At 65.6% G+C, this 20,305-nt stretch overlaps 1 protein-coding gene across 5 annotated transcripts in view; it reads left to right on the top strand.

The window, feature by feature from the left end:
* The window catches only part of MEF2D (myocyte enhancer factor 2D), a 28,165-nt gene extending 8,355 nt beyond the window's left edge, over positions 1-19,810 (top strand). For 3 of the 5 annotated variants that reach the window (XM_044266583.1, XM_044266587.1, XM_044266585.1), the window contains exons 2-12: positions 7,373-7,560; positions 8,100-8,303; positions 9,510-9,647; positions 10,498-10,708; positions 10,907-10,963; positions 12,403-12,593; positions 13,085-13,105; positions 14,212-14,341; positions 17,426-17,654; positions 18,006-18,312; positions 18,516-19,810. In XM_044266583.1, the coding sequence (XP_044122518.1) occupies positions 7,507-7,560; positions 8,100-8,303; positions 9,510-9,647; positions 10,498-10,708; positions 10,907-10,963; positions 12,403-12,593; positions 13,085-13,105; positions 14,212-14,341; positions 17,426-17,654; positions 18,006-18,312; positions 18,516-18,527 (1,554 nt within the window). In that variant the 5' untranslated portion in view covers positions 7,373-7,506 and the 3' untranslated portion in view covers positions 18,528-19,810. Of the gene's footprint in view, positions 1-4,849; positions 5,048-7,372; positions 7,561-8,099; positions 8,304-9,509; positions 9,648-10,497; positions 10,709-10,906; positions 10,964-12,402; positions 12,594-13,084; positions 13,106-14,211; positions 14,342-17,425; positions 17,655-18,005; positions 18,313-18,515 lie in introns of those variants that run through there. The other 2 variants (XM_044266586.1, XM_044266588.1) reach the window with 2 other exon arrangements.
* The last annotated feature ends 495 nt before the right edge of the window (positions 19,811-20,305 follow it).

Here is a 20,305-nt window from a genome sequence, read left to right as displayed (position 1 = left end):
GGTTGGGTGACTTCTAACAAAGCGAATTGGAGTCGCAGAGACGACTCTGAGGCCAAAGTGGCCGCCCTCTGAAGCCCTCCCTGAGCCTAGCGTCTGTCTGGCCTGCATGAGGCCGTCCCCTCTCATTTGGAGGCTTGGAAGCGGATTTTAGAAATGAAGCTGGAGGCGAAAGTAAAGGACTGACAGCCCGTCCTCCTCCTGCCCCAGCCTGGGCACTACGGGGTGGGTGGGGTATCTGTCCTGGGAACCCCCCCCACACCGGGCAGCTGTGGAGCCCCCTTGAAGCTCAGGGATTCTCTGCTGCCATCCCTCTGTCTCAGGGTCACACCCCCACCCTGTTCAGGGGAGGGACAAGAGCCCAGGGCCTGTGGGACAGAGAGCTCCGTACCACAGCTACTCTTTTGGGTTTGGGGATGCCTTCTGGCCACGGTGCCCAGCTCCATCCCGAGGGCCCAGGTGTCCTGGGTGGGGGCAGCCCAGTTCCTGGAATGGGAAGTTGAGCCCTGATGGCATAAGGTCAGAGACACTATGCAAATCCCCATGCAAATGAGCGGTAGTGAGTCAGTGCTCTCTGGTTGCTGGGTAGAGCGAGAAGCAAGGCTCAGGCTTGGGTTCCAGAACCAGCCCCACTAATGACCATGACCGTGACCTCGGGGGGACAGTGACTACCCAAGCCCTGGGTCTGATAGGCTTTCCAGGTGTGGTTGGAGTTGGGGAGGCTGCGTCTCTGCGGCCAGGGCCGGGCTGTGCCCCCTCTCCCCCTGGTACCGCCCTTGCTGACCACAAGCCTCTGTCAACCCTTTGCTTCGTGTTATGAGGGTTCAGAAAGCACCTTGTGCCTTTATCAGCCCCGTTCCTCCTGTCTTGTGGCCCCCACGCTGTCCTGCCCCCTGGGCTGGAGGACAGTGGGCCAGCCAGGCCATGTCTTCTGTTACCTCCCCGTGGAGGATCCCACCCCTGACCTCCCTTCCTTTGGGGCCTTTCTAAGGAGCACAGTAGCCAAATGGCTTGGCTGGAAGGGCCCTCGGATACCCTCTCCCTCCACCCACCCGTTGTACTGACCAGTGGGAAAGAACGTGGCGGGGGGCGGGCAGTGACTTACTGAAGGCCACACAGTCATTTAGGGCCAAAGCAAGGGCTAGAATCCAGGCCCCCGGAGCCCCTGCCAAGAGACCCCGTGCTGCCCTGGGCTGCCTGTTGCCCAGCCACCCCTTTGCTGCTAGGATTCCACCTCCTCCCGCCCCGATTCTTGCAGAGATCAGGCCCGGTGGCTCCAGAAAGTTGGGAGGGTTTAGGGTCAAGAGTGGTTCCCAGCAGCCAGCCCCGAGGCCCCCGGGGACAGCCAGAGCTGTGGTGGGCAGTGCTGGAGCCTGGGTGGGGGACTGGCCGCTGCCACTGTAGGGCACTGGACACTCTCTGGCCGCTGCAGGAAGGATGGCAGCTAGACTACAGGAAGGACAGGCTGGGGCGGGGCAGGGGGGAGGCTCCGGAGTCAGACCCTCCCTGGAGAGGCGTCTCCTGGGCAGAGAACAGGATGACCCCATCCCAGGGATTTGCCCCAGGGAAGCCTGGGGTGGGGCTCAGGAGAGGTGTCCAGCAGAAGCCGCGGGGCGGGTGCCCGGTGCGCTGGCCACGCCGGCTGCTCATTCTGGCATGGCCGCTCCTGTCCCTTCGGCCAAGGCTGCAGTGTTTGCCCACTCGCCTTCCCAGGGCACCTGGGACCTGAGACCACCCTGTTCTGGGTCCAGCTAAGCCTGGACTGGTCCTCCCCCTCCCCCCAGCCCGCCAGCCCGCCCCCAGGTCCCTGTCGGTGAGTTAAAATTAGCTCAGTGCCCAGGCTAAAAATAGCCCCTGCCCAACCCTGAGGCTGCTGGGCTGGGGGAGGGGAGTTCCCGAGGGAGGGGAAGATGGTGGGAACCAGGGGTTTGGGAAGGGAGCCGCCAACCAGCACTTTGAGGGAAGGAGGATGGGGCTGGGGATTGCCTGTGCCTTTGAAAGCAGACACTGGGACTGTGGGGTGAATGAAGCGGGACCCTGGGCTGGGGGGGGCGCGGTGGAATGGAACAGCAGAGGGGAGGGGGGAGCAGGGTGGGGGCGTGAGAACTGGGCCGGCCGGGTGGGGGCGAGGGGCGCTGCCCTCACTCTCACTTCGGAGGAACTCAGAGATGGTGAAGGAAGGCGCCCCCCGTGTGTACCCCAGACCTGGGAACCCCAGCACCCTCTTCCTGGGCCCTGTGTGTTAGTGTCGGGGTTCACCTGCCTACCCCGCTCTTGCGGAGCGCGCCTCCCTATGTCTCTGCTTGGAGGGGAGAGGCCTGGAGGACTGGGAGCCCTGGGATGGCTCAGGACTGATGGGCTCCTGGGCTGCCCTCTGCCCATCGTGGGGGCCTGCCTGCCCTCAGGAGCCCAGATGCCCTCGCCCTCCGTGGGACCTGCCCTCCCTGCTTCATCTGTTGGCCGGACTGCAGGGATGCAGAGGGCAGGCCTGGCATCCTGTCTGGTCGTGCCCCCGTGCCCAGCCCAGCTTTTGGGCGCAGCTGAGCTGCCTCTGAGCGTTGCCACCCTGCCCCCCCCCCTTATCTGTCTCTGCCTCACCCCACCCTCGGCCTCCCTCTTGGCCTCTTGGCCTCTCTTTCTCTCACCCGTCTGGGTGTCTGTCCCCTCTACCACCCTCCTCCGTGTCTGCCTCACCACGCCTCCTCCCTCGTTAGTGAGCGGGCTGCTGGAGGCCGCCTGACTGTGGGGGTGACAGGTGGATTGGATTGTCACCCCCTCCCCCAGCGCCTGCTGCTTATTTCATGCCCTGCAGCCCAGCCACGGGGAAGGGGCGGGAGGAGGGATGACAGCTGTCTCCAGCGCCGCCTGCCTTCCCTCCGGTGCCGCCTGCAGCCGGGATCAGCCGGAGAGGAAGGGATGGAGGGCCTGCCTGATGAGCGGAGAGGGGTGCAAGCCCAGTGCTCTGTGACGGGGGCTGCCCGCTCAGCCTCTCTGGGCCCCTGCTGCGTCTGACCTGCCCTGGTGGCGCCACTCTGGAATCAGATGCCCTCAGGTTCCTGGGGGCCGCTGGGCCCTGGGGCAGCAGGCCTGGGGGGGTGGGGGGGCCGTGGGGAGGGAGGAGAGAGGAGCTGGAAGCCGTGTCAGGGCGCCCCCAGGAAGGGCATCTGGGCCACAGCTGCTGCAGGTCCAGGAGGCTGCCCCGGCAGCCCCCTGCACTCTCCCCACTGGCCCCAGGCCAGCCTCACACAGGAACTGAGATAGCATCATTCTGAAACCTGAGAATGGTTTGAATATTGCTCAGGTACCAAGAGGTGTTAAACTGGGGGAGGACCGGCCTGTTTTTTCTCCTGTGGCCTGTCCAGCCTGAGACCCCCTTTAGGGTACACTTTGCATATCGTTTGCACCTCATTTGCATGTAAATAGAACCCACTTCGTATTGGGCCTGGATCCCAGCTTGGACAGGTGGCCCTCGGGGTCCCTGTCAGGTGGTGTCAGCCCCCCAGCCCCCCAGCTCCCGTCTTCTCTGTTCCCGTTTGCTGGGGCTGCTCTGCCTCAGCCCTTCCCTAAAGAAGGTGGGTCTGTGCCTGCCCCCTGGGCTTGGCCCAGCTGCCGTCCCCCTCCCCCTGTGCTCTCTCTGTCCCCACTCCCTGCCCCCAGGAGGCCAGCCTGCCCAGCTCTGTCCTACTGGCACTGCCTTGAGTGGGAGAAGCAGAAACTGCCAGAGCCTTCCAGGGGCTGCTTTCGGTGACACAGATGCTGCCAGCCCGAGGACCCGTAGCTGGGTCCTGAGGTCAGGCGGGCCCTGGGGCCAGCAGAGCTGGACAGCCAACCCAGCCAACCCAGCCAACCCCGCTGTGTCCACAGCAGCTTGCTAAGCCCCCTCCGGCCCTGGGCTCCAGGAGAGACAGCCAAAAGTCACGGCTGGGAGGGCTTCCTAGAGGACGGGGAAGAGGGCCGGGAGGAAGAGGCGGAATGGGGGCAGGCCGGGCCGGGGGGCAGAGGTGCCCCCAGAAGAACAGCTGTTCAGGCCTCTGGCTCCTGGGTGGGTTAGGTCACCGGGCAGGGGCCAATCAGGGAGGCCCAGGTGTTCATCAGGATCTTCCTAATTGAGTGGGAGGGAAGCGGGACGGGTCGGGCCTCCTTTACCCTGATGGGGTCAGTGTAGGGTCCTCGGTGCCCATCCAGGCCCCAGCCACCCTCCTTCCAAAGTCACGGGTGAATTCGTGTTCTGGCCCCAGGGCGCTCAGACTCTGGGCCAGGTGGAGCAGGCAGCACGGGTGGAAGGGGAGGAGGTTATCACAGACTCAGCCTGCTCCGTGGGGGGCTCTTGGTCAGATAGAAGGAAGGACTGCCCAGGGCAGGGGCACCTCGTCCTCTGGCGTTGCAGGCACAGGGACAGGAGCAGCGGGGGGGGGGGGTGCAGGAAGCGTGGAGTCAGGGGCTCCCCTGGCAGAGAGGGGACAGACTGGGCCTTATCTTTTTGTCCCTGACTCCACTCTGGTCAGAGGATGCTTGGGGCGGGGGTCCTCTGTGGCTTCCCTGTCTCTTCAGCCCTGATCCCTCTTGCATCCCAGCTCCCCCAGCATGAAGCGGGGGTGGGGGGGTGGTGTAGGAGATCAGCCAGGGAGCTGGTTGCCAGGCGACAGTTGCCTAAGCAACCCCATCCTCTCCATCTCCATGTGCTCGGGGCCGCTCCGCAGACTTCAGAGTCTCACCCTCTGCACCAGGCAGCCCAAGGATGGGGAGGGCTGAGGCCCGGCCCGGAGAGGCGGGCACGCTCGGAGGGCCGGTGCTGTCCAAACATACAAGTTCAGGGGCACAGTGAGAGGCTGCAGGTCCCGCAGCGGGACTGACTGGAGTGAGACCACCAGAAGGCCTTCTCACAGGGTCGCGAGGGAGACGGTCCTCGTTTGAGCAGAGTCTTCCTGAGCTCCTCCTTATGGGGGGGTAGAGTGGCGAAAAGGGCGGACGTGGCTCCTGCTCTAGCTCGAGCTCCCGGGGAGCCGGGCGTGGAATGGAAGCGCGGGGATGTAGCCAGTGTGCGGTGGTGGTAAGTGCTAGAAGGGCAGGGACCCTGAGAACCAAGGGAACGAGGTCAGACTGCAGGACTGACTTTGCAGGGCTCACAGGAGCACAGAGAGGCTCTCTCCCCACTTGGAGGAAGAGAGAGAACTGGCCCGAAGCGGATAAGAGGCCACATCCCAGCAAGAATTTGCTTTTGCACAAAAGGCAGCGAGAGGGAGCTGGGGGACTGGGTAGCGGAGGGAAGGTAGACGCTCTGAGCTTGGGAGGGCGGCCGTGAAACCCGTTACACGAGGCCGGGACAGGCTTTCCAAGAAAAAGCCATCGTCGTGGCCTCCTTGTTCTCTGCGCCCCCTCTCCGCCCTCCCTGGGAGCCCAGAGTCCCGCAGCTCTGAGGAACACAGCTTTGGGGTTGCACTGGGGGATGGATTGATGGGGGCTGAAATCCTTGGGCTGGGGCCTTCCACGTGGTCTTTGGCAGAGATGGAGCCATAGGCAAGGAGTGGGGCGGCTGCGGGGGCCACTCAGGGCTGCGAGGGCTGGGTGGCTGTTGTGGGGGGGGCAGTAGGGGACCCAGGACCTAAGGAGTACCCGGAGAACAAGGGAGAGAGGAAGAGATTTGGGCCCCCTGTCGGGGAGAGGGGGATGGAGGATCCCTCTGGCTGTGCGGAGCACCATGGGGTTGTTTCCTGCCATCTCGGGACAGAGCAGAAACTCTCTTTCCAGCTGGGCTAGGGAGAGCCTGAGGACCAGTCCTAGGGACAGGAATTGATGGGAAGGGGTGTTCCTGAGTCCTCCCAAGTCCAGATTCCCTGCCTCCCCTCCCTCTCCCCTGCCCTCCTTGACCGAGCTGCCAAGGCTGAGCTCTGCCATCTACTGTGGGACCTCAGGGGCCGTGGTTGAGGGGGGCTGGAAAGGCTCAGGGAAGACTCAGCAGCCCCTGAAAGTGGGGGCTGGGGAGGGGGTCCCAAACGACAGGTGTGCCTGTCCTCTCTGCTCAGGTTGGGGGCAGTGAGAGCCCACCTGCTGGACTGTGCTGTAGGGTCTCTGCCTGGAGCTCTGTGGTCGGGGCTCAGGCTGGACCTCCACGGCCAGTGCTCTTCCTCAGACCCAGAGTGGCTTTGGAAAGCGTGGACCTCCTGCTCGCTAGCCCCCACCCCCAGCCCTTCTCCCAGAAGGCTCCACCTCTGATTCTCCCCATTCACAGAGCCCAAGGGGCCATGGGCTCCTCGCATGCCTCCATCCCACCCCAGGTCCATCCAGTCCCTGAGGGCTCACCCAGCCTGTCTGGGCACCGCCCACACCTGAGCGTGGGCACTTCCTGGGTCAGCCTGGGCTTCCCTCCGCACACACTGGTCCGCCCTGGAGCCGCCCAGCTGGCTGCCGAACCTGCGGAAGATGAGGGGGGCGTCTGCATGCTTCTGGAGGCCAGCAGCCTCGGTGCACGCCAGCGGCTCCGTCCTTGATCCGTGCTTCCGGGATCGGGGGGCAAGGCTGGGAAGGGCTGGAGCCCAGACTGGACTCGGGTCCTAGACACGGCGTGGTCCCCCAGAGCGGGCATCTGCAGGCTGTGCCCTCGGGGCCACAGCTGCCCCTGTGCCTGTTGTTGTCCCTGAGCCCTGTGGCCCGTCTGTGTTTACGTGTTGTGCAGACCCGAATGGCCCACGGGGCCCAAAATAGTTGTGGATCGCCGTGGACCCCCGTGCGGAGAAAGCTTGCAGACTCTGCTGTGGGGGGGTGGTGTATGTGTCTGTTTATTTCAAGCAGCAGAAGTGGCTCTTGAAGCAGAACTTTGAGGCAGAGGCCCATGGAGGAGAGGGGGTACGGGCATGGAGCAGCCCTCGAGGGAGGGGGAGGGGGCTCTGCAGCCCCAGCCCCACCCCGGGCTCCCAGGCTCCAGGCTGCTCTGTGTGCTTGACCCTGGGCCGCAGAGTGCACCTGTTCTGGCACCAGGGTTAGCAGCACGTGGCCCTGGTAGGAGGTGCTCTCTGCACCGGGCGCCGCGAACGGCAGTGCCCCTCTAGGCCCGAGGGGCAGCCGGCAGACCCAGCTGTCTCTACTCCAGGCGGGTTCTGGGCAGAGGAGAGGGCTGGGGGCATTTTCCAGGACCCAGACCCTTGGAAGCCAACTAACTGTGTGTGATCTGGAACCCGAGAGCGGCCGCGCTGGTGTGGAGAGAGCCCGGTCTGGGGCCCGGGCTGGGGCCTGGGCCTGCTGCTGCCTCAGGGCACCCCCGTGTCCCCATCTCGAGGCTGGGGTGGATGCTGCCAGCCTCTCCCAGGGTGCGGTGAGCCTGGCCTGAGTGCTGCTGCTAGCCAGGGCTGACTGTCCTCTCGTGACCCTCCCCTCCCAGGACGCTGTGCAGAAGCTGTCCTGCAGACCATGAACTGAGCCCTGGTCCTAGGCCGTTCATGAGCACAGTGTGAGGCGCACCCAGACCTGCACCCAGCGATCCCCTCCCCCCAGCACTGAGGATCCCCGGAGAAGATGGGGAGGAAAAAGATTCAGATCCAGCGGATCACTGATGAGCGGAACCGACAGGTGAGAAGGGGTATTGGAGCCACGTGGAGGGGGTGAGGGCAGGTCCAAGAGGGCTTCCTTGAGGAGGGGGCCTCTGGAGGCTATTATGGAAGGGGAAGGACTGAAGTGGGAGGAGAGGAACCCCCAGCTCCCTGCAGCCCTCGGAACTCTATCTTAGAACTCCAAGGCTTATCTGCTGCTGTAAGAGGAGACCTGGGTGTCCTTCCCAAGTACCCCCAGGCCCACCCCACCCAGGGGCCATACGCCAGCTTCAGGCCATGCCCAGGCACACCCTGTTCTCTAAGATTAATTCTCCCGTCTTCCTACAGCAGGGGAAGATCTGGGAAGCCCTCCCGTTTTCCTTCCCTGACCCACTCACAGCCCCTGTGGAGCTCTGTCCGTCCAGATTCTCCCCCTTCCGTGAGGCAGCTCTGCGCTGCACGGTGGCCGTACGCTGGCTGGAAGGTGCTGGCCTGTCTCCCCCCACCACCACCTCAGGCCAGGGGCTCCCGAGCAGGCTCTTACTGAGCCCCGCCCCGCCGGCCCTGCCGCGCCCGCAGGTGACCTTCACCAAGCGGAAGTTCGGGCTGATGAAGAAGGCGTACGAGCTGAGCGTGCTGTGCGACTGCGAGATCGCCCTCATCATCTTCAACCACTCCAACAAGCTGTTCCAGTACGCCAGCACCGACATGGACAAGGTCCTGCTCAAGTACACCGAGTACAACGAGCCGCACGAGAGCCGCACCAACGCCGACATCATCGAGGTGGGCCTGGGCGCGCGCTCCGCGTCCCGACCCAGGAGGCGGGCGGGCAGCCGCCGGCCCGGTGTGCACCCCGGCCCGCGGCGCCTCCGCTCGTGCCTGCGAGGCTGGCAGGACGTCCCTCTGCTCCGTCGCCCCTCTGGTTCTCTCTTTTTCTCCCCTTGTCCGCCGTTGGTCCGTTCTTGCATCTGAGTCTGTCTCTCTCTTTCCTCCTCTGTTTCCGGCTCTCCCGCTCTGCTTCTGTCCCTTTGTGGGTCCCTGGGGCTCCGTTTTCTGTTTCAAAACAAGCCAGCATTGCAGGCTGTCGGAGGACACAGGCCTTGGAATCCAGTGGTGGCCTTTCCTGGCCATGTGTCCTCGGGCCGTGGTGCCCACGTCCGCGAAGCAGGGCCGGGGCGAGCGTGGAAGGGTGTGGCGGGACTTCAACAAGACAGCCCAGTTCCTGCTTCTCCCACGGGGCGTGCGCGCTTTCAGGGAACAGAGCTTCTGCCAGTGAGGCGGGTGCCCGGGAAGCCACAGGCTTGGCCTCCCGCTTGAACTCCAAGATGTGGAGGAAGTTACCTTAGTTCTGTAATAGAGAAAAGAGAGTACTCTCAACTAGAACGGAAGACGTGCATTCGTTATCCACTAACGACAGAACGAGCGTCTGTGAAGGTGTTTAGAGCAGGAAGAGGGAACTCGGGGGTCTGCTCCACACCTACCAGGTGGTCCCTGACATGGCGAGGGCCCCCCCGCAAGGAAGCGTGTGGGGGGCCGCACAGCAGAGGCTCCCTGTAGGCCAGCTTCCTCGGGCCTCTTCCTCTGTCTCTGTCTCCGCGTCTCTCCCCCTCTTCCTGTGAGCAGGGCTGCCTTTCCCTCACGGGGTACTGGGAGTGGTCAGGCAGGGGCTGGCCCCCCTCCCCGGCATCCGCTCCCAGCCCATCCCCCCAGGGCCCCGCCCCACCTGTCACCTGGGAAGCAGGGGTCTGTGCCAGGTGCATTGTGGGCCCCCACCCCCCCCACCCCGTGGTGGGCCCTGGGGCCTGAGCCGCTCGTGGTTGTCCCCCCGCCCCACGCCCCGAACCCAGCGCGTGTTCCCACAGTAGCACAAGGAGGAGAAGGGGGTGGCCGGGACATGCTGGGGACCCAGAGCGTGGGGGTGGGGAGAAGGAAGGAGGGCGCCCGGGACCCCGCCCCGCTGAGCCGGCTGACGCCCTGCTGCGGTTGCAGACCCTGAGGAAGAAGGGCTTCAACGGCTGCGACAGCCCCGAGCCCGACGGGGAGGACTCGCTGGAGCAGAGCCCCCTGCTGGAGGACAAGTACCGGCGCGCCAGCGAGGAGCTGGACGGGCTCTTCCGGCGCTACGGGGTGAGCCCCACTCACCGCGTGTCTGTCGGCCCCCTCCGGCCCCCAGGCGCTGCACAAGAAGCACAGGGAGTGTGAGAGCCCCGAGGCGGACGAGGTGTTTGCCCTGACCCCCCAGACGGAGGAGAAGTATAAAAAGATAGACGAGGAGTTTGATAGAATGATGCAGAGTTATAGACTGGCCGTGAGTAGTCGCATGGGGCCGTCTCCCGCGGTGCATGGTGTGGCTTCGCGCCGGCCCCCGGCCGCCCCTGACGCCCGTCCCGCGCCGCGGCTGGCGGTCACCAGCGAGGCGCCACCCCGCCGTGCCGTGGGTGCCCGTGGCCCTGGCTGAGTCTCCGTGTGGGCGGAGTGCGGGCCGGGAGCGGCCGCAGGGCTGTGTAGATGACTTGAGGGCCGTAGCCAGCAGGAGAGTAGGGCCGGGTGTCCGGGGGGCCTTCGCGGACGCCGCTGGCCCGAGCCGCCCGCTGAGGGAGCACAGGTGACGCGGGTCCCGAGCCTCGGTGCAGGCCGTCCCCAGCTGCGTGGGTGCGCGTGGGTCTGTCCTCAGGCCCTCTAACCTGCTCCCCGTGTGTCCCGCCTGGCTGAGGACTAACCCGCCTCCACTGGGGGCCTTCGGGGGTCCCTGGCCCCGTCTGCTGCGAGCAGGTCTCGTTCTCTGGGCCAGAACTCTGTCCCAAAGCGCTCCCTCCAGCAAACCGCCTCCGAGAGGGCCAGGCGGGAGAGCTTGAGCCGTGGACCCTCGCACACACAGCCCAGGATCAAGGAGCCCGGGCCCGCCTGTCCCCAGCCACAGTGGGTCCGGGGTGGGGGTGTCGCCTGGCCTGACCCCGCTTCTCCATCTTCTGTCTAGTCCGCTGTGCCAGCCCCCAACTTCGCCATGCCCGTCACGGTGCCTGTGTCCAGTCAGAGCTCCCTGCAGTTCAGCAATCCCAGCGGCTCTCTGGTCACCCCTTCCTTGGTGACGTCATCCCTCACGGACCCGCGGCTCCTGTCCCCCCAGCAGCCAGCGCTGCAGAGGAACAGCGTGTCCCCGGGCCTGCCCCAGCGGCCGGCCAGCGCAGGTGAGGTGGGGAGGAGGCCCGCCGGGCGCTCGGGGCTTCCGCTACCAGCAGGAGTCGCCCTTCGCCCAGCACAGCCCTCCGTCCCTCGCTTGGGTGGCTCCTGAGGGAAGGGACCAGGACTCCTGCCGCTCTGCGGGCCTGGGTCCCGCCGTGGAAGGTGCCGTCCTGCCAGCTCACTGTGGCTCTGTTTGTCCCCAGGGGCCATGCTGGGGGGCGACCTCAACAGTGCTAACGGAGCCTGCCCCAGCCCTGTCGGTGAGTGGTCTGCTCGGTGGCCTCGCAGGCCTCAGGGACCCGGAGGGACCCAGAGGAGATGAGAGGAAGGTCCCAGGGCCCGAGTTGAGCCTGAGGGCGGTCTGCGGCCCTGGCTGGCGTGGGCGGTCACCAGAGCCGGAGGCTCAGGGAATCCCGGGCAGACTGGAAGAAGAGACCCACGTCTCCGCGTGGGGAGAGGGAGGCGAGGCTTCTCTGGTGAACGGGGCGTCTGGGTGGGATCTGGAGGATGCCTGTGTATGGCGCTGCCGACGCGTCCCTGCTCGGACCCCCGGCCGCCGACGGCCTCTCCCCTGCCCTGTGCTGCTGGCTGGCTGGTGACGATGACTTCAGATGTCACCGTTGACGTCATGCCAACATTCCGGCCGTGCCCGGAGTGATCCGGAAATTGGGGTGGCAACAGCCCCACACCTGGAGGGGAACTGTGTTCCCGGGGGACAGAGCAAGGTGACACTCAGAACTGTGGTTGTCCCCACGTCTCTGGGCTTTAGAGTCTGCAGCTGAGCCCCAGGCACCATCCAGTGCATCCTTGGGAGTGACAGGGCACCAGGGTCGGGGCGTGGAGGGCACGGTGGCCATCCTTTCATCTCTGAGGAGGGCGAAGAGGGCTGGAGAAGGGCCTGCAGTCTCCAGGCCAAGACGGGCCTTCCCCGTGCCCAGGCCCAGCATGTGGAGTGTGGGTGGGGCCTGGCATGGCGTCCAGCCTGCCACGTTGCCCTGGACGAGTCCGTGAGCCTCTGCCCGCCAGGCCTCGAGTTCCCCATCCTGGGCTTGGGGCTCACCCCCCTCCTGTCTGCCTCACGAGGTTCAGCGTGAGGGTTCAGTGAGCTCGGATGAATGAGGGGCCTGTGTAGATGGTGGCGCAAGCGCACGGGGTCCTCATGACACTGGTGGTCACCCGTGGGGGGGGGTGTTATTGGTCCCCCGTGACCAGCAACAGCACCACCACCGGCCGACGGCTCATCTCCCCCAGGGCCGTGGGCGTCCTGTCCCGTGTACCCCGTCTCTGGCCAAAGCTGCAGTCTGAGTGGTCGGGGTGCCTCGGGGGTCCCTGCGGAGGCCCACGTCCCAGGCTGCCCTCCCCATCTGCAGCCGGGCCCCTGTGAGAAGTCAGGGCAGGTCATGGGGTCGGAAGGTGCTGGACACCCTGCCCTGTGTCACCAGAAGGGAGGTGGGGAGGCGAGGCCACGCGGCTTCCGGCTCTGGTGCTTCTGCCCCCGTGTTCTGGCACACGTCGCCTAGAGCCAAGGGAATAATCCGGTAATTCCGGAGTGAGGGGGCTTCTCCCCTTCTCCTAGGACGGGGGTTTTCGGGGAGGCTCAGAGAGCTCAGCAGTCCCCGCGAGCCTGAGGGTGGAGTCCTGGCCCAGGGGTGGAGGGCTGGGTCCACATCTGTCCTCTGACGCCCTTTCCTCCTCTCAGGGAACGGCTATGGCAGTGCTCGGGCTTCCCCCGGGCTCCTGCCCGTGGCCAACGGCAGCACTCTGAACAAGGGCATCCCTGCCAAGTCTCCACCTCCGCCCACCCACGGCGCCCAGCTCGGAGCCCCCAGTCGCAAGCCTGACCTGAGGGTCATCACCTCCCAGGGAGGAAAAGGGTTGATGCATCATCTGGTGAGTGGGGGTCTGCACCGAGGGGCGGGGGCTGGGGTGGGGAAGAGCCGAGCTCCGGCAGGAGGGGTGCAGGCCAGCCGGTCTGTGGGACTGCCCAAGGGAGACCACGGAAGTTGGACTTCCTGTGAGCTCTCGCTCTCCAGAGGGCCCTCCGAGAGGTCGGAACGTGGACGTGCCACCCGTGAGGGCAGGAGGAAGGGCCAGGAGGTGGGAGACAAGGTTCTGTGCCAGGGAGGGGCGGGGGGAGGTTTGCCAGCGCCACGGAAAGACGAGGCTTGGATTGTGACGGGTTCCTAACTGGTTCCTAACTGGTGGACATCGGGCTGTGGCATTTTCTGGAGTCGGTGTGTACACCAAAGAGCCCTGTCCGGGCTGCACAGCTGTCCTGCTCCTGTGCGAGGAGGTGGACGGGGCGGCTGTGGGGGCCGGGGAGTGAGGCGAGGGCCAGGGCCGTACACTGAACCGCCCCTTGCTTTCATTTCCGCTCCCAGACGGAGGACCACTTAGATCTGGTAAGTGAGGCCCAGAGACGTGTGTGGTGGCTTGGAGCCCTGGGTCAGCCTATGGCCCCATGCGGCCCTGGGGAGCGTGCGCCCTGTCCCTCCAGCGGCCTGTGTGCTGTGCGGTGTTTCCTCCGTGCTGGGCGGGGTCCAGGGCTGAATGGGGCAGGGCTCGGGGGTCAGATGTGCACGTGCCTGTACCTGTGTATGCGTGCCTGTCTGTGTGCCGTGTTCACCCACACCTCCTCTGCTCTGCGTGTGTGCCACGCGCGTGTGCATGGGGTAGGGGCTAGCCCCAAGCCTCAGCGGGCCTGCCTGCTGGGGCCCCAAGATGCCCGTCTGGGGGGGCTGTGCCGGACTTGCCCCCGGCTCCATCCTGCTGAGCTTGGGACCCAGGACCGGGGCCTCCTTAGCAGGGGGCCGGCGGGCGATGACAGCGCGTTCCCAGAGCTGCAGAGGTCCCAGGCTGAGCCAGATTTACCTGGGGTTGGGGGGTAGGAGTGTGGGGGAGGGGGCTCGCCACAGCCCCTCTGCCTGGTCCTGCTGGTCCCGCACGCAGCGCGCCTCGCATGTGCTCAGGCAATGGCAGCTGCGCACGCGCCCTCCCGTGTGCACACTGGCCACCACCTGCCGCGAGGGCGGGGCCTCTCCCTCCCCGGTTCCCCAATGGGGGCCAGGGAGGCTGGAAAAGGCAGCGGGCTTTGGCGGCCAACACGTCGGCAGTTTCGGCCGCGGCGTGGGGCTGGAATAAACAAGTGACTCAGCAGCGGATGGGGCTGACAGCCCCGCACACATGTGTGCACACGCGGGCCTGGCGTTCCCGCACAGAGGCCCGTGCGCTCCGGCTGGGCGTGCGGCGAGGCGGGCTGGGAGGGCCGCCCAGTCTGCTTCTCCGCCCGGCCAGGCGTGTCTCCTGCCCCGGGTCTCGGCCTCTCTGGGGACGCGCCAGCAGTCCTGCCTGTCCGCGTCCCCCTCCAGACCGAGCCTAGGGCTGTTGGGGGCCTGGGGCCCCAGCTTGTCCTTGGATAGGAGGGCTGGGGGGAAGGCAGCCCACCCTCCCGCCACCTGCCTGGTGACGACCATCCACCATCCATCAACCGACCCCTTTCCTCCTGCAGAACAATGCCCAGCGCCTCGGGGCCTCCCAGTCCACCCACTCGCTCACCACGCCAGTGGTTTCCGTGGCAACGCCCAGTTTACTCAGCCAGGGCCTCCCCTTCTCCTCCATGCCCACTGCCTACAACACAGGTGAGTGCTTGGGCTCCACGGCCTCCCCGCTCACCGAGCTGCCTGGCCGGGGGGCTGGACCAGGACCCGAGGGGAGCAGGAGAGAGTCGCTGGGGGATGCTCGGGGGGAGGGGAGCCCCCACCTGACGGAGGTTGCCAGGGTCAGCAAGTAGAAACCGATGCCCACTGAAATTTGAATTTCAAATAAAACACAATTTTTGAGGATAAGTGCGTGTCAAAGACTTTCTTCTGCTAAAATGTTAAAAAATTACTCATTGTTTTGTCTGAAATTCAAGTTAATAAGTAGGTATTCCCCATTTTTAATATCGGACCTAATGGAGAAGAGTCCCTGCCCTTAGGGAGCCTCCTGTCTGAGGAGGAGCCAAGGCAGAGGTCGGCTGACCAGGGGCCCAGGGCTGGGGAGGGGAGGGCAAGGGAGGGGCATGGTCTGGGCAGCACAGCCCAGCACAGCCCAGCACAGTGAGGCTCTCCTGGAGGAGCAGGAGCAGGAGCAGGAGGTGAGGGAGTCGGGCACCGGCGGAGCAGGCCGGAGACAGAAGTCTGTCAGGAAGGTTTGCCCCGACTGCCAGGAGCGCCAGGAGGGGCTCCGGGAGGAGGGAGGAGAGGGGGCTGATGAGGTCGGGCAGGGGTGTGCGGGTGGAGAGCTGCTCGGAGACGTGGCGGGGGGCCTCTGGGTGGGAGAATTCGGACAGGACACCCAGTGCTCAGGCCCTCCTGAGTCCCCCACAGTCCCCTCTGGGAGCAGTTGGTGACCCTCTGGGCCGTCCCGGCCTGCGCTCCACGCCGGACTTGCTCACGGGGAAACGCCTCAGCACCTTGTGTCTGAGGATTTGTTTCCCCCGCCGAGACCTCAGGCGCTCCACAGGGTCCCAGTCCCGGGACTGGCTTGTGCTGCGGCTGTTTTGTGCTGGATCAGACTAGACCAGAAGGCCCTTAAACTCCCACCTCCCCAGCCCCTGCTCCAGAAACCTGTATAGGTGGTCGCACGCTCCTGCCTCCTCCCTGGGAACAAAGCTAGAACCGCACCATTGCAGACACAGGGAAGCCCCCCGGGGCAAGACAGGGAGCTGGAGCAGCCCCGCCACCGTGAGGGGCTGGACCCCGCCAACCGCGTCCAAATGCAGATGTCCCTGCCCAGGTGTCGGGTGGTCACCCCTCAGCCCTGCGCCCTCGACCCTGTGCTTGCGGCCCTTGTCTGTATGGGGCCCGTGGGCAGCCGCAGATGGCTGTGCCTCCAGGGTCCAGTCTCCTCTTCTAGAAGAGTCGAGGGCAGGCGGGGTGGGCGGCAGAGAGCAGCACAGACCACTGTTTCGGAGCTCCAGTGTTTGGAAACCCCGAAACGTGGCCGTGGTTTCCTGCCATCGTGTCCGGCCCTTGGGAGTCTCCTGAAGCAGGAGGGGAGGTTAGCGGGCCTCTGTGACACTGGGACAGGCGCCCGGCAAGGCCAGACTTCAGACTGTTTGGCACTGTGGTGTGAAAGCACGTTCTGACCCGGGACCTGCCCTTGGGGCCCTGCTGGGAGGTGTGGGCCCCCTCGTGCCCTCCCAGAAGCTGGGGCTCTGGGTCCGCAAGGGGCTGCAGCCGCCCAGCGCACCTCTGTTTCCACAGCAGGTGTTTTCAGGTGGCCCTCCGCGTACAGACGCAAACGCACTGCCGTCCAGCTGTCCGGCGTTCCTAGTCCCTGGCTCCTGCTCAAGTTCTGGCTGAGGGCAGGCCAGCTCCGCTGGTGTCCCGGGGAAGGGGCAGGCCCGGCCCCTCACTGGCGCTGGCCGCAGAGGTCCGCGGGTCGCTCTGGGTCCGGAGCGAGTGGGCTGCCAGGCGGCCTGTGCGCCATGTCCCTCCTTTCCAGGGGGCCCTGGGCCTCCGCACAGTTGGGGCCCCAGTGTGGTGGCAACGTGCGGGACGGGAGCCGGGCCCCTCGCATCTCCTGGCAGTGGGATGGCAGGCGAGGCAGGAGCTCGAGGATGGGCATCCTTGTCTGTCACCTGAATCCAAGGGGCTCCTTCGTGCCCTTGCTCTGCTTTTGTTAAGGACCGGTGTCTCAGCCTACAGTGTTGTTATGAGACTAGAGGCAGGGACCGTCTCTGGGCGAGACTTACGGGTTAGGCAGGAGCTCAGGGTCTCGTCTCCACCCGGGGTCCCCCACACCGGACGCTGTGATTGCCTCGCTCGTGAATTAGGAACAGCCCCAGGTCTTTGGGATCCGTCCCGTGTGCCAGACGCCGTGGTACGCGCCCGTGTGCCTTCCCTCGCCCGTCAGGCCTCGTGCTGTGCGTGTTGGGCGGACAAGTCCCAGTGCATCGCTTGCCCCAGGTTACGGGGCCTCTGGGGGTCTCGCCCCCGCCCTTCTTGTTCCGTTGTGCAGTGGTGCCGTGGTCCCTGCACAAAGACCAGGGCACAGCCAGGGAGCCCTTGAGTGAGGGCGCGGTGGGGGGGCCACGTGGGGTGTGCCTGTGCGCCCCCACAACGCCATTGCCCTGGGCTCCTCGGAGCACCTCTGCCAAGCAGCCCAGACAGGCTGCCGTGGGAGTGCCCGGCATGGCGTCCGCTGCGCAGACGTCAGCTTCTTCCTTAAGACCAAGACAGTAAGGAGCAAGGAGCTCCGCCTTGCGGGGAACCCGGCCGGGGCCACAGGGGTTAGGGTGCCCTTGCCGCCGCTCCGCGCCGCGGGCCCAGTTGGGGCCACGCACATCCACCTGGTGGCTGTGTGGACACGGCGGCTCGAACCCCTGGACCCTTGGGCACGGACAGTCTCGCAGTGCAGGGAACGGCCCCGGGAGAGGGCGGTGAGGCAGTTTGCTTCCCTGCAACGTGTGCTCGGGGTCCGCAGGCAGGTGAAGACCTGTCTGCCGAAGCGATGACGGTTGGGCTGTGTCAGACCCTCCTGACTTTCCCTCTTTCAGTGACATCTTGAGAGTGACGCCTACCCGTGGTGGAAGGGAAGAGAAGAGTTAAGCTGTTTTAAAAACGCATCTCTTCCTCCTGCCGAGAAGCAGCGCCTGCCGCCTGGGAGGCGCACGTTCCCTTCTCGGGTCCCTGCGCTGGGGGGCGCTGAGTCCTTCTGTCCTCTCCCCCCCCACGCAGATTACCAGCTGAGCAGCGCCGAGCTCTCCTCCCTCCCGACCTTCAGCTCGCCCGGGGGGCTGTCACTAGGCAGCGTCACGGCCTGGCCGCAGCCCACGCAGCCTGCGCAGCCGCCCCAGCCGCAGCAGCCCCAGCCGCCGCCGCAGCAGCCCCAGCAGCCGCCGCAGCAGCCGCCGCAGCAGCCCCAGCCGCAGCCCCATCTGGTCCCCGTGTCTCTCAGCAGCCTGATGTGAGTCCCAGGGCGCCCTGGGGCGGGCAGGGGGCTCAGGGAAGGCAGGGTTGGGGCTGGGAAGAGGAGGTCCCTGTCGGGAGCGGGGTGCCCCCCCCCCGAGGTGCTCTGTCACCAGCGGACGGCACGGGACATGGGGCACAGAGAGGCAGCCCCGGAGCCCCTCCCAAGCCAGCCCAGAGCACCAGGCTGTCTTGGGTGACACAGGACGGAAAGAACTAACGTGACTCCTTCCCTTGTTTCCTGTCTCCCCTCTGGCGGCTCTCCTTGTGCGTCCCTCCCTGCCCCACCTCCTCCCTCTCCCTCCCACCCCCATGTTCCCCGCCTCCTTGCTCCTGTCCTGGTGCCCAGCCCGGGCAGCCCGCTGCCCCACGTGGGGGCCGCCCTCACAGTCACCACCCACCCCCACATCAGCATCAAGTCGGAGCCGGTGTCCCCCAGCCGGGAGCGCAGCCCCGCACCGCCCCCTCCAGCCGTGTTCCCGGCCACCCGCCCCGAGCCTGGAGACGGCCTCAGCAGCCCCGCCAGCGGCTCCTACGAGACCGGGGACCGGGACGACGGACGGGGGGACTTCGGGCCCACGCTGGGCCTGCTGCGCCCGGCCCAGGAGCCGGAGGCCGAGGGCCCTGCTGTGAAGAGGATGCGGCTGGACACCTGGGTACTGTAGCGCCGCCCCTCCCGCCGCAGGCCTGCTGCACCCCGGGGCCAACCCTGCTCCCGAGCCCACACCCGGGAGGCCTCTGGCCGCCCCCGCCCTGCCACAGGCCCCTCCAAGCTGGCCCAGCCCTGCGGGGAGAGGGGAATGGGGGCGCCTAGCCCGGGGCTGGGCCCTGACCCCTGCTCCGTCTCCTCTCTCCGCAGACATTAAAGTGACGATTCCCACCCCCTCCTCTCAGCCTCCCTGACGAAGAGCTGACAATCTCACCGCCCACCCCTCCCCGCCCTGGGCTCCTCCCGCTCGACCCCCACTTCCTTTTGTGCTCCGTGTCCTGTTGACGGTTACGTTTGTGTATAATTATTATATTATTATTATTATTATTATATTTTTTTTAATTTGGATTCTCGCTTTGGAGAGGAGGACGGTCCCGTCCCCTCTTTCTGCACCCCCTGCCATTTCACTGGTTGGGGGGGCTGTTTTTTGCGGGAAGGGGGGGACACTTTGCACGTTGTACACATATGCTGCAGGAGGGGTGGGAGCCCGATGGGCCTCTGGGACAGGACAGGTGCCGAGCCCTGCATGCGGAGCCCTCCCACCCCGTCCCCCAGACAGAGGGAAATAACCAAAAAACCTACCAAACGACAAAACCCCTTACAATAGACTGAAACCCCAAAGTCAGCCTGTTGGGTGGCTTTGTGTTTCGGGGGGAGGCGAGGCACAGGTTCTGGAAAGGGTCTCTGCGCCTGGGCTCCTCCCGTGGCCGCAGGCACCTGGGGCAGAGCACCCCTGCCTAGCACCCTTGCACGCACGCAGCACGCACCCCCGAGGTGTGGGGGTACTGGCCGAGCTTCTGGCCTGGGATTCTGAGGCTGGGGGCAGGGTTTGAGGTGGGGACCCCTTGGATGCACATTTGGAGAGAAAGATGGAGAGCCATGAGGAGGGGCCGAGAGCTGGGGTGAGGGGGAACCGGGGCCCCTCCCTCCCTCGCGGTTTCTCTGCGATGATGTAGTGCAGTAGCTCTCCGTCCGTCCCTCCCTCCGGCAGCAGCCCCAGAAAACAGGCCGTAAGGTGCAGGGGGCGTGGGGAGGGGGATGCTCCGGTGAGGGGCTCGGCGCTGGGCAGGGATGTGGGGGCTGGCTCTTCCTTGCACGGACCCATCCCCACAGGAGGGACACTGGTCTGGCGTGACGGTGGAAGGCCACCTCCCTCCTTGGGTCCTGGGCCCTCCCCAGTCCCCCCCCAACATCCTCCCGCCCCCGACCCCACCTCCCTGCTCTGGGCGTCCTCCTGGTCGGCTACCTCCTGTCCCACGCCCCCGGCCGCAGCCCACCTTCCCTCTTGGCTACTGTAATTGTAAATAGCAACCTTTGGAAAACGTTAGCCGTGTAACAGTCCAGGAAACTGGTTTTTTTGTTGTTGTTGTATTGATATGAAATGAGATTCTATTTTTGTCAAAGTATATTGTAATAATAACGACTCAAGCGGCCCGTACTGTACAGATGAGACTCCTTGCTCTTCTTGTTCCCTGAGCCCGCCCCTCTGCCGGGACCTCAGGCCGGAGCCCAGACCAGACTGGAGGGGGCTGGGCCCCGCGGGCAGGTGGCTGTGCGGGCCAGCAGGGCGTGTGGCCCAGTCCTTCCCCTGCACGGCTCCCTGGGGCGTCATCCTAGTGGGACAGTAGACGACAGACGGGGCCCACCTTTGCAGTCCTGCCTCCGGGACTCAGTCGTTTGCAGTATTCTGACACTTGACGCAGGGAAGGAACCAGAAGCAGGGACGTGTGTGACCGCACGTGTCCCTTAGCGTGTGCACGAGGCCATCCGGAGTGTGTGTGTGTGTGTGTGTGTGTGTGTGTGTGCGGGCGGGCGTGGACACCCGTGTGTGTCTCTGAGCCCATCCGGGCCAGTCCGCGACCGAGAGAGGCGAGCTCCGAGGGCACGTCACGTGCGCGTGCCTGGCGTCTGTGGAGGAATGGGAGCCCGCCATGCTGCGC

Source organism: Neovison vison, chromosome 10 (genome assembly GCF_020171115.1).
Source record: "Neovison vison isolate M4711 chromosome 10, ASM_NN_V1, whole genome shotgun sequence".
Lineage (NCBI taxonomy): Eukaryota > Metazoa > Chordata > Mammalia > Carnivora > Mustelidae > Neogale > Neogale vison.
The sequence above is the reverse complement of the archived record's forward strand: the minus strand, read 5'-3'. Positions and strand labels throughout refer to the sequence as shown.